The following is a 12,539-nucleotide window of genomic DNA, read 5'->3' on the forward strand; positions in this document are numbered from 1 at the left end:
TTTTTTTTGGTGGAATCCCTCTTTAACCACATTCCAAACCAATATGGCGGATCTTAGAATTGGCAGCTGATGGCCATGAATGAATGATTTGGGGAGGCTTCTCAAAAGATCAATAGCTGTCTCGTCTCCAGGACATGTGACATTGGGAAATTTATCGGGTACAGTATATAGGAAAAATGTAGAGAAATCTGTCAGAGATTGAAGGTAAAAGGCCAAAATAAAAATACTCATTTTAGTTTTCTTTCTGTTTTAGGATCATGTGAGTTTGATGCTTCTGATGATGAACACGTGTATTGTGCAGAAGGTAGGAACAGTGATCCTTATTTTCCAATCATGTTTAAAGTGTATGTCAAGCAATAAAAAAATATCTCTGCATTACATGTACATGTCCCCAGGTTTTGTCCATATAAATGCTTCCAGGACAGAAAAATACCAGTTGATCTGCCAGAAATCCAGCGAGCTCTTAACTTCCTGTTTTGGGCGGACAACACCGAAATCCACAGTCAGCCCTCCCCTTGTTCTGTCTTGCTGAACAACTGACCTTCACCCATCCATGCCCTTCTCCACCCCTGCCCAGATGCATACATTCATTTCCTTTCAAGTAAAACAATACCATTGCCTCTACTCCCAAGAGCCTGCCCCCACAATGTAAAAGCTTAGCGTTTAAGTGATTTTCCTTCTTGATAAAGCCTTTCTTTAATATACAGATGGAGGGTCACCTAAGATGGGAGCACCACTAGGTAAGTGATTGTACACTGCAGGGGGACTAGTCAGGTATTCTTGAAGTTGGCACCATTGCTCGGGGTGCCCTGTGATATTTCCAGCCTAAAAAAACTTTTGGCAGAATGTTGAGAATCCCTTCATGAGCAAAACACAGATGGCTGATTCTTATTTACAAAAAGTCACAGGCCAGGAGCTGAAGAAGCAGAAGGCACTAGCTAGTCTGTAGTAAGGTAGGGGTTAAACAAAATGTGTAGAAAAGGGGAAAATAATAGGTCTTACCTCATTGGGGGAGGATAGGGTTGGGTCAGGGTGTGCTGACGATTAGACTAGGCATTTAACCACATTCCAAACCGATATGGCGGATCTTAGAATTGGCAGCTGATGGCCATGAATGAATGATTTGGGGAGGCCTCTCGAAAAGATCAATAGCTGTCTCGTCTCCAGGACATGTGACATTGGGAAATTTATCGGGTACAGTATATAGGAAAAAAAGTAAGGAAATCTGTCAGAGATTGAAGGTAAAAGGCCAAAATAAAAATACTCATTTGAGTTTTCTGCTCTGTTTTAGGATTATGTATGCCGGAGACTAGGGATGAGCTTTGAGTTCGAGTTGAAATCATGTTCGACTCGAACATTGCCTCGGCAAATTGGCACACCCTATACAAGTCTATGGGAGAAATCTAAAGTGCTAATTTTAAAGGCTAATATGCAAGTTACTGTCCTAAAAAGTGTTTGGGGACCTGGGTCCTGCCCCAGGGGACATGGATCAATGCAAAAAAAAGTTTTAAAAACGGAAGTTTTTTCAGGAGCAGTGATTTTAACCACTTCAATACAGGGCACTTAAACACCTTCCTGCCCAGACCAATTTTGAGCTTTCAGCGCTGTCACACTTTGAATGACAATTGCGCGGTCATGCTACACTGTACCCAAATGAAATTTTTATCATTTTTTTCCCACAAATAGAGCTTTCTTTTGGTGGTATTTGATCACCTCTACGGTTTTTATTTTTTGCGCTACAAATAAAAAAATACCGAAAATTTTGAAAAAAAAAATGTTTTTTTTTGTTTCAGTTTCAAAACTTTGTAAATAAGTACGTTTTCTCCTTCACTGATGGGCACTGATGGGGCTACACTGATGGGCACTGATAAGGCGGCACTGATGGGCACCAATGTGGCACCAATGAAGTGGCACTGATAGGCGGCACTGATGGGCGACACGGACGGACACTGATAGGTGGCACAAATTGGCACTGATAGGTGGCACAAATTGGCACTGATAGCTGGCAAGGGTGGGCATGGATAGGCGGCACAGGTGGGCATGGATAGGCGGCACAGGTGGGCACTCATAGGCAGCATCGGTGTTATACTATAGTAATGGATGCCAATCAGTGCCAAACAATAATGCATTGTGGGCACTGATTGGCATCCATTATGGGCACTGATTGGCACCCATTGTGCTGACTGGCATCCCTGGTGGTCTAGGGAGGATTATGACCTTTATTACCTTTTCCCTGGTGGTCTGGTGGCGTCCCTGGTGGTCCAGTGTGGGCATCCTCGGGGGGACTGTGCTGATAATCGATCAGAACAGACCCCCCCCTTCAGAGGAGCAGCCGATCGGCTCTCCTCTACTCGCGTCTGACAGACGCGAGTGAGGGAAAGCCGATCACCGGCTCTTCCCATTTACACTGTGAACAGCCGTGATTGGACACGGCTGATCACATGGTAAAGAGTCTCCGTCTGAGACTCTTTACCGAGATCGTAGTTGCCGGTTGTCAGACTGACACCCCGCAACAACGATCGCCGCGATGCGCGCCCCCGGGGGCGCGCAGCGGCTCATAATCCTGATCACGTCATATGACGTCCGGTCAGGATTATGAAACCACTTTGCCACCGTCAATTGCCTATAGGGCGGGCGGCAAGTGGTTAATAATGATTAAAGTGAAACAATAAAAGTGTAATATTCCTTTAAATGTCGTACCTGGGGGGTGTCTATAGTATGCCTGTGAAGGGGCGCATGTTTCCCGTGCTTAGAACTGTCCCTGCACAAAGTGTCATTTGTGCAGGAAAAGAAGTCTTTTAAAATCACTTGCAGCTATATTGTCGGCTCCCGTAATACAGAGAACACTCAATGAGTGTTCTCTGTATTAGCCGACAATTCATTCATTCATTGATTAAAAAAAAAAAAGCGTGGGGGTTCCCCTAAATTCAATTTCCAGGCCCTTCAGGTCTGGTATGGATATTAAGGGGAACCCTGCATCAAATTTTAAAAAAATTTGACGTGGGGTCCCCCTAAAAATCCATACCAGAACCTGTATCCGAGCACGCAACCTGGCAGGCCGCAGGAAAAGAGGGGGGGACGAGAGAGCGCCCCCCTCCTGAACCGTACCAGGCCACATGCCCTCAACATTGGGAGGATGCTTTGGGGGTCTGTGACCCCTCAAAGCACCTTGTCCCCATGTTGATGTGGAGAAGGGCCTCATCCCCACAACCCTGAGCGGTGGTTGTGGGGGTCTGCGGGCGGGGGGCTTATCAGAATCTGGAAGCCCCCTTTAACAAGGGGACCCCCCAGATCCCGGCCCCCCTGTTTGAAATGGTAAGGGGGTACAAAAGTACCCCTACCATTTCACAAAGAAAGTGTAAAAATGGTTAAATAAGACAAACACACCTTTGAAAAATTCATTTATTAAAAATAAAAAAAATTAAAAAAAGATTCCAGCGGTGCTAATCCACTCTTGCTATCCAGCGATTGATCTCCGGGGTCCAGCGATGGATGATCATATCCAGCGACGGGGGATCTCTCAGTCCAGCGCTGTCCATACATCCGTCTTCTGTCTCCACTGCGGGGATCCCAGCGTTGACGTTTCTTATATTAGGAGGGCGGGGCCACCCGTCACCTGACCCCGCCCCTCTGACGCTGGTGAGGGGAGCCAGGGATTCCCTAATGACGTATGGGTGACCCCGCCCCCTCTGATGTAACGGAAACCTGCGTTACATCAGAGGGGGCGGGGTCACCCATACGTCGCTTTCCTCACCAGCGTCAGAGGGGGTGGGGTCAGGTGACGGGTGGCCCCGCCCTCCTAATATAAGAAACGTCAGCGCTGGGATCCCCGCAGTGTGTCCGCAGTGGAGACAGAAGACGGATGTATGGACAGTGCTTGACTGAGAGATCCCCCGTCGCTGGATATGATCATCCATTGCTGGACCCTGGAGATCCGTCGCTGGATAGCAAGAGTGGATTAGCACCGCTGGAATCTTTTTTTTTTTTTTTTTTTTTTTTATTATTATTTTTATTTTTAATAAAGGAATTTTTCAAGTGTGTTTGTCTTATTTAACAATTTTTACACTTTCTTTGTGAAATGGTAGGGGTACTTTTGTACCCCCTTACCATTTCAAACAGGGGGGGGCCGGGATCTGGGGGTCCCCTTGCTAAAGGGGGCTTCCAGATTCTGATAAGCCCCCCGCCCGCAGACCCCCACAACCACTGCTCAGGATTGTGGGGATGAGGCCTTTCTCCACATCAACATGGGGACAAGGTGCTTTGAGGGGTCACAGACCCCCAAAGCATCCTCCCAATGTTGAGGGCATGTGGCCTGGTACAATTCAGGAGGGGGGAGGGCCGCTCTTGTCTCCCCCTCTTTTCCTGCGGCCTGCCAGGTTGCGTGCTCGGATAAAGGGTCTGGTATGGATATTTAGGGGGACCCCCACATCAATTTTTTTTTTTTTTTCAATTTTTTTTTTTTTTTATTTGACAAGGGGTTCCCCTTAATATCCATACCAGACCTGAAGGGCCTGGTAATTGAATTTAGGAGAACCCCCACGCTTTTTTTTATTTTTTTTTTATTTAATCAATGAATGAATGAATTGTCGGCTAATACAGAGAACACTCATTGAATGTTCTCTGTATTACGGGAGCTGACAATATAGCCACAAGGGATTTTAAAAGACTTTTTTTCCTGCACAAATTATACTTTGTGCAGGGACAGTTCTAAGCACGGGAAACATGCGCCCCTTCACAGACATACTATAGACACCCCCCAGGTACGACATTTAAAGGAATATTACACTTTTATTGTTTCACTTTAATCATTATTAAAATCACTGCTCCTGAAAAAACGGCCGTTTTTAAAACTTTTTTTTGCATTGATCCATGTCCCCTGGGGCAGGACCCGGGTCCCAAAACACTTTTTAGGACAGTAACTTGCATATTAGCCTTTAAAATTAGCACTTTAGATTGTGAACATTCGAGTCCCATAGACTTTAATAGGGTTCTAAAGTTCACACGAAGTTTAGGTCTGTTCGCAGGTTCTGGTGCGAACCGAACAGGGGGGTGTTCGGCTCATCCCTACCGGAGACATCACTTTTAACGTCTTGCAATGCCATGGCTTGGGAAGACGGTAGGAACAGTCATCCTTGTAATGATTTAGACGCCTACACTAATGCCGCGTACACACGTAGCTGACTATCCGGCGGACTTAGTCCGGCGGACTTCCCGCCGGACTGTCCGCCGGACTTTCCAAACGACTTTCCAAACGGCACTTTTTCAGCGGAATAATACGGCGTACTAAGTCCGCCGGACTATCCGTCGTACTTTTGAAATGAACGGACTCGCCAACACACACGGAGGAAAGTCCGCTCATTTTGAGCGCGTCTCCGGGTAGGCGGGGCCCCCAAAGGAGGCCTCGCTGGCCCCGCCACCTGGTATGGACTTAAAGGGGAACCCCAACTCCAAAAAAATCGGCGTGGGGGCCCCCCCAGGTCCACATCAGACCCTTGTCTGAGCACGCTACCCGGCCGGCCAGGAAAGCGGGGGGGGACAAGCGAGGGCCCCCCGCCCCACCTGAGCCGTACCATGCCGCATGCTCTCAACATGTACCTTGTCCCCATGTTGATGAGGACAAGGGCCTCTTCCCGACAACCCTGGCCGTTGGTTGTCGGGGTCTGCGGGGGGGGGGCTTATCGGAATCCGGGAGCCCCCTTTAATAAGGGGGCCCCCAGATACCGGCCCCCCACCCTATGTGAATGAGTATGGGGTACAATGTACCCCTACCCATTCACCTGTAGAAAAAAGTTAAAAAAAAAACACAACACACAAGGGTTAAAATAGTTTATTGCACAGCTCCGGGGGTCTTCCGTCTTCGGGGGTCTTCTCGCCGGACTCCTCCGCTATCTTCTGCTAGCTCTTTTGCTAGCGGAGGAGCCCGGCTTTCTTCTTCGCCGCCGCCCTCTTCTTCCGACTTCGGGGGTCTTGTCCCCCTCTTCGGTTCTTCTTCCTGGGCCACCGCACCTTCTTCTAGCTCTTTTACAGGTGGTGGCCCGGTCTTCTGTCGCCGCCTGTAAAAGAGCTAGAAGAAGGCGCGGTGGCCCGGCAAGAAGAACCGAAGAGGGGGACAAGACCCCCGAAGTCGGAAGAAGAAAGCCGGGTTCCTCCGCTAGCAAAAGAGCTAGCAGAAGATAGCGGAGGAGTCCGGCGAGAAGACCCCCGGAGCTGTGCATTAAACTTTTTTAACCCTTGTGTGTTGTGTTTTATTTTTACTTTTTTCCACAGGTGAATGGGTAGGGGTACATTGTACCCCATACTCATTCACATAGGGTGGGAGGCCGGTATCCGGGGGCCCCCTTATTAAAGGGGGCTTCTGGATTCCGATAAGCCCCCCGCCCGCAGACCCCGACAGCCAACGGCAAGGGTTGTCGGGAAGAGGCCCTTGTCCTCATCAACATGGGGACAAGGTGCTCTGGGGTGGGGGGGCCGCGCGCCCCCCCTTCCCCAAGGCACCCCCCCGGGTTGAGGGCACGAGGCCTGGTATGACTCAGGAGGGGGGGCCCGCTCTCTCGGTCCCCCCCTTTCCTGGCCGGCCGGGTAGCGTGCTCGGACAAGGGTCTGATATGGACCTGGGGGGGGACCCCCACGCCGATTTTTTTATTTTTATTTTTATTTTTTTTCGGCATTGGGGTTCCCCTTTAAGTCCATACCAGGTGGCGAGGCCTCCTGCGCTGGCCTCGCCTACCTGGAGACACGATGAAAATGAGCGGACTTTTCTCCGGGCGGGAAAAGTCCGTTCATTTCAAAAGTACGGTGGACTGGCATACACACGGCCGGATTGTCCGCCGAAATGCAAGTCCGGCGGGAAGATTGGAGTGCAAAACTACTTTCTAAGTCCGCCGTACTTTTGGGCAAAAAAAGTCCGCCGGAGGCTACACACGGGGGGGTTGTCTGGCGGACTTGAGTTTGCCGGACTTTTCCACCCGATTGTTTGATCGTGTGTACGTGGCATAAGAAGTCAGAGTCAGATTTTCAGATTTCAAGAATAAACAAAAATTTAATTTTTACTTTGAAAAACATACAGTAAAACTAAGTTTGAAATATATATATATATACAGGTCCTTCTCAAAAAATTAGCATATTGTGATAAAGTTCATTATTTTCTGTAATGTACTGATAAACATTAGACTTTCATATATTTTAGATTCATTACACATAACTGAAGTAGTTCAAGCCTTTTCTTGTTTTAATATTGATGATTTTGGCATACAGCTCATGAAAACCCCAAATTCCTATCTCAAAAAATTAGCATATCATGAAAAGGTTCTCTAAACAAGCTATTAACCTAATCATCTGAATCAACTAATTAACTCTAAACATCTGCAAAAGATTCCTGAGGCTTTTAAAAACTCCCAGTCTGGTTCATTACTCAAAACCGCAATCATGGGTAAGACTGCCGACCTGACTGCTGTCCAGAAGGCCATCATTGACACCCTCAAGCAAGAGGGTAAGACACAGAAAGAAATTTCTGAACGAATAGGCTGTTCCCAGAGTGCTGTATCAAGGCACCTCAGTGGGAAGTCTGTGGGAAGGAAAAAGTGTGGCAGAAAACGCTGCACAACGAGAAGAGGTGACCGGACCCTGAAGAAGATTGTGGAGAAGGACCGATTCCAGACCTTGGAGGACCTGCGGAAGCAGTGGACTGAGTCTGGAGTAGAAACATCCAGAGCCACCGTGAACAGGCGTGTGCAGGAAATGGGCTAAAGGTGCCGCATTCCCCAGGTCAAGCCACTTTTGAACCAGAAACAGCGGCAGAAGCGCCTGACCTGGGCTACAGAGAAGCAGCACTGGGCTGTTGCTCAGTGGTCCAAAGTACTTTTTTCGGATGAAAGCAAATTTTGCATGTCATTCGGAAATCAAGGTGCCAGAGTCTGGAGGAAGACTGGGGAGAGGGAAATGCCAAAATGCCTGAGGTCCAGTGTCAAGTACCCACAGTCAGTGATGGTCTGGGGTGCCATGTCAGCTGCTGGTGTTGGTCCTCTGTGTTTTATCAAGGGCAGGGTCAATGCAGCTAGCTATCAGGAGATTTTGGAGCACTTCATGCTTCCATCTGCTGAAAAGCTTTATGGAGATGAAGATTTCATTTTTCAGCACGACCTGGCACCTGCTCACAGTGCCAAAACCACTGGTAAATGGTTTACTGACCATGGTATTACTGTGCTCAATTGGCCTGCCAACTCTCCTCACCTGAACCCCATAGAGAATCTGTGGGATATTGGGAAGAGAAAGTTGAGAGACGCAAGACCCAACACTCTGGATGAGCTTAAGGCCGCTATCGAAGCATCCTGGGCCTCCATAACACCTCAGCAGTGCCACAGGCTGGTTGCCTCCATGCCACGTCGCATTGAAGCAGTCATTTCTGCAAAAGGATTCCCGACCAAGTATTGAGTGCATAACTGAACATAATTATTTGAAGGTTGACTTTTTTTGTATTAAAAACACCTTTCTTTTATTGGTCGGATGAAATATGCAAATTTTTTGAGATAGGATTTTTGGGTTTTCAGGAGCTGTATGCCAAAATCATCAATATTAAAACAAGAAAAGGCTTGAACTACTTCAGTTGTGTGTAATGAATCTAAAATATATGAAAGTCTAATGTTTATCAGTACATTACAGAAAATAATGAACTTTATCACAATATGCTAATTTTTTGAGAAGGACCTGTGTGTATATATATATATATATATATATATATATATATATATATATATATATATATTGAAAGGCCAGTATGGTGGCCTGTATTTATGGGAGGAGCCCGGAGGAGTAATTGATCAGCCCGTTCAGCTGTGTTCCTTATCAGCCAGTACGGTGGCCGGAATTTATGGGAGGAGCCCGGAGGGGTATTTAATCAGCCCATTCTGCTGTGTTCCTTGTCGGTTCCTGTGTGCAATACCACAGATCTAGGGCCGACTATTCGAGACCGGTCGATAGAAGGAGTGCAGTGTTCGTGAGTTCCGTCTTCATTGAAGTCCTGTCTTCATTCTCGTGTTACAGTCGGTTTTGCCGTCGTGAGTGTTCGTGTATTGTCTGAGGCGCAACAACTCGAAACTTGCCGGTATCGTGCAACGCATCTGGTTCGGCGGTCACGGATAGGGCTTCGGCTCCCATTTCTCATTTCATGTTATTTCATGTCACTAAACTGATCTGTTGAACTCACGAACCACTCACTGAAATATCACCTTCGTATTTTTCCGATATCGTTTACGCATCCGTTACCTCTAAACATTTGTGCTCCTTGCTTCTCGCAAAGAAGTCGTGGTCATCCGTTCGTGACACCACATCGAGCATTTCATTTCACAAACCCACTATACCGACCAAATCACTGGTCTCTACTGAAACGTCCGAATCGTCCGGTTCATTTCGAAATTCCCAATCAGATGTTCTAAATTCTAATTAACCGGCTCATTTTAATCGTTTTAATCATTGCATTTTATTTCATTCTTCTCGAAAGAAGTCGTGGTCACTCGTTCATGACTCCACATCGAGCATTTCATTTTTCAAACCTTCCGCATACCGACCAAATGACGGGTCCCTACGTCCGAATCGTTCGGATCATTTCGAAAATTCCCAAACAGACATCCTAAATTCTAACTAACCGGAGAGTTTCAATCATTTCAATCGTTTCAATCATTTCAATCGTTTCAATCATTTCAATCGTTTTGATCATTTCGATCATTTCGATCATTTCAATAATTTTCGATCATTTCAATCATTTAATTTCATTTCGGTCACGAGTCGCGCTCCGATTCGAATCTAGTCGCATCTCCGATGCACCGATTCGCTCCGGTGTGCCCCAGTTGTCGGCCTCATTTCAATACATGCTCCAGTGACAGAATCATTCGCAGGTTCAGCCACGGTTTTCGATTCTTGTCTTTGTCATGGCATATCATTTCTGGTCACCTATCACGCCCCGTTACGAATCCAGTCGCATTATATCGATGCACCGATTCGCCTCGGTACGCCCAGTTGTTTGGCCTCATTTCTATACATGCTCCAGAGACGGATTCTTTACCGAATCGGTGGGCCACTCGTTGATTCCGGTCTCTGTCATGGTATGTCACTTATTACGCTCCGATTCGAATCCTGTCGCAGTTATGTGCACCGATTCGTTCCGGTGTGCCCAGCTGCTTCGCCTCATTTCAGTACATGCTCCAGAGACAGGGTTCACCGTTGATTCTTGAGCGCAGCCGTTGATCCCTGTCTTTGTCATGGGTATCATTTCGTTTCACCTATCACGCTCCAACACGAATAGTCACACCTATGTTCAAATTCGTCTCGGCGTGCCCCAGGACTGGCCTCATTTCAGTACATGCTCCAGAGTCCGTTTCGTGCTCAGTCGCAAAGTTACGGCATGGCGATTCGGGCCTCTGTCATGGCGGATTCACTCATTTCACTCATCTCACTGTCACCTCCTGCACCTCGGTTCAAACCCAGTTGTTTTACAAATTCGGGTTCTGGACAGGGGGCCATGCTCATTTGGCCTCATTTCACTAATTGCCTAATTTCAGTACATGCTCCAGAGTCCGGCTCGCTGTCAGTGGCGCCTGTGACACGACCGAGCTGCGCTTCTGCCATGGCAGGTTCTCATCAAAGGCAACATTTCTTTTATGTTTGTTCGTCTCATTTCATTTCATTAAAAAAAAAAAAAAAAGGGGGGGGAAGAAGAAGGAAAAAAAATATATATATATCTAAAAAAAAAAAAAAAAAACATTTCATTGTGTTTGTTTGTCTCATTTCATTTTATTTTATGTCATTTCGTTTTATTTCAAAGCTCACCACTCCCATTAGGAGTCACCATTTGGCCAGTTGTCTATGACAGGTATGGAATCCTCAACTGGTTTGGCCTTTGTGTTTACAGGTCAGTCAAGTCCAGTAGCACCCTCCATGCACTGATTCATCGAGGCATGCCCCAGGTGTCTTGACCTCATTTCGTTCTGTGCTCCGCAGTTCCAACTCATCATTAATCATAAACATACCAATTCTTGTCTACATCACGGCAAACATTTCATTTATTTCATTCCACATATTCATCGCTTACCAACTCAAATCCCTCAAACCAGCAACGCATTAATCCGCACCCGTCTTTTCAGCCTTATGGGTATAACTCAACAATTCATATCGGATTCATTGTCATCTACTCCACGATCGTTTGGGTCGGATTATCACATAACCAATTCATAGGATTCATTTCACACATACATCCGGTTCATATCGGATTCATTTCGCACGCATCCAAGTACAACTCTGTGCAAGCTTGTTGCTAGCACGCATCCAATCACAATCATCCTGCAGTCACCACAAGCACATCTAGGCATAACTCCCTGCAATCGTGGCAGACTCACATCCAAGCATAAACTTCTTGCAATCGTTGCAAACACGCATCCAAGCATAGACTTCTTGCAATAGTTGCTAGCACACATCCTAGCATAAACTTTGCAGTTGTCGCTAGCAAGCCCCAGGCACAAACGTAGTACTATCCTTGCTGGCAGGCAGTTCTGGCTGGCTCAGTGCATTGCTGGGTAAGGCCTGGATATCTTCCTAACGTACGTAGTATAACGGGGTGCTATATTGTAGGTAGGTTGATCCAGGGAGAAATCTGATTGCAGCTCGAGGGGTCAGGAAGGAATTTTTTTCCCCTGCTGTAGCTAATTAGAGCATGCTCTGCGGGTTTTTTTTGCCTTCCTCTGGATCAGCTGTGGGGATAGCGTTGGGTGTGTCGGGTTGTGCAATGTTGTTTGTCTAAATTGTTGATTTTGTCGTGGGCTGGGTGGACTTTGTCTTTTCAACCTAGCTAACTACGCATCCTAGCATAACTTCTTGCAATCGTAGCAAGCACGCATCTTGGCATAACTTATTTAGCCTTTTCAGGTCATACTGCTCACAGCCCTGTGTCCGGACGTCTGCGACACCACCGAGTCCAGCCACCAACAAACACATCTTCAGTGACGTTAACTCCCTTGCTATCATTGTGTGCACACATTTAAGCGCAACACTTGCTATCACGGCTAGGCGTGCAACTTAGCATAACTTGTGATCGTTGCAAGCATTTTGTTGGCACTCAGCCACACCATTTTCAGCGGTACTCATTTGGCCACTTAGCCCCAGTGACTACGCCACTCGCCATTCCTGACGCTCATTCCTCCCGTTGGGCAGTTGAGTTCAGCTTCCGTCCTACACCAGAGGTCGAGTTGCCACACGCAGCTGGCTTCTTCTCGTAATACGGTCAGGCTATATCTAGCCAGCACCCGACATTTCTATCCTTACAGGACCCCGGTGAGCCGTCTGTTGATGGCCCATACAGTAAGATCCCCTCTAACGGGTATCCAGAAACATCTGCCCGTAGCCAACGCTGGACGCTTGCCCATCACAACTGCCATCTTTAGGGACATGTAGAACATCCTTGCACGCCAGTTTCCCCCTTGACAAGCTGACCCTATCAGGTCAGTTTTTCAAACACTTCACCCACACACAGGGGTATACCTAGAAGCAGCTTC

At 47.2% G+C, this 12,539-nt stretch overlaps 1 protein-coding gene across 11 annotated transcripts in view; it reads left to right on the plus strand.

Moving 5' to 3' along the window:
* Positions 1–12,539, plus strand: part of LOC143975621 (von Willebrand factor A domain-containing protein 5A-like) — a 198,050-nt gene that overhangs the window by 164,139 nt on the left and 21,372 nt on the right. For 6 of the 11 annotated variants that reach the window (XM_077478099.1, XM_077478104.1, XM_077478101.1 and 3 more), the window contains 2 exons: positions 254–304; positions 708–740. The exons of 1 other annotated variant lie outside the window; for it this stretch is intronic. In XM_077478099.1, the coding sequence (XP_077334225.1) occupies positions 254–304; positions 708–740 (84 nt within the window). The remainder of the gene's footprint in view (positions 1–253; positions 305–707; positions 741–12,539) is intronic. 4 more of the 11 variants (XM_077478100.1, XM_077478106.1, XM_077478105.1 and 1 more) reach the window with 1 other exon arrangement.

This window comes from Lithobates pipiens, unplaced genomic scaffold (genome assembly GCF_037356315.1).
Source record: "Lithobates pipiens isolate NorthernLeopardFrog02 unplaced genomic scaffold, aLitPip1_a1.2 Scaffold_13, whole genome shotgun sequence".
NCBI classification, from domain to species: Eukaryota; Metazoa; Chordata; class Amphibia; order Anura; family Ranidae; genus Lithobates; species Lithobates pipiens.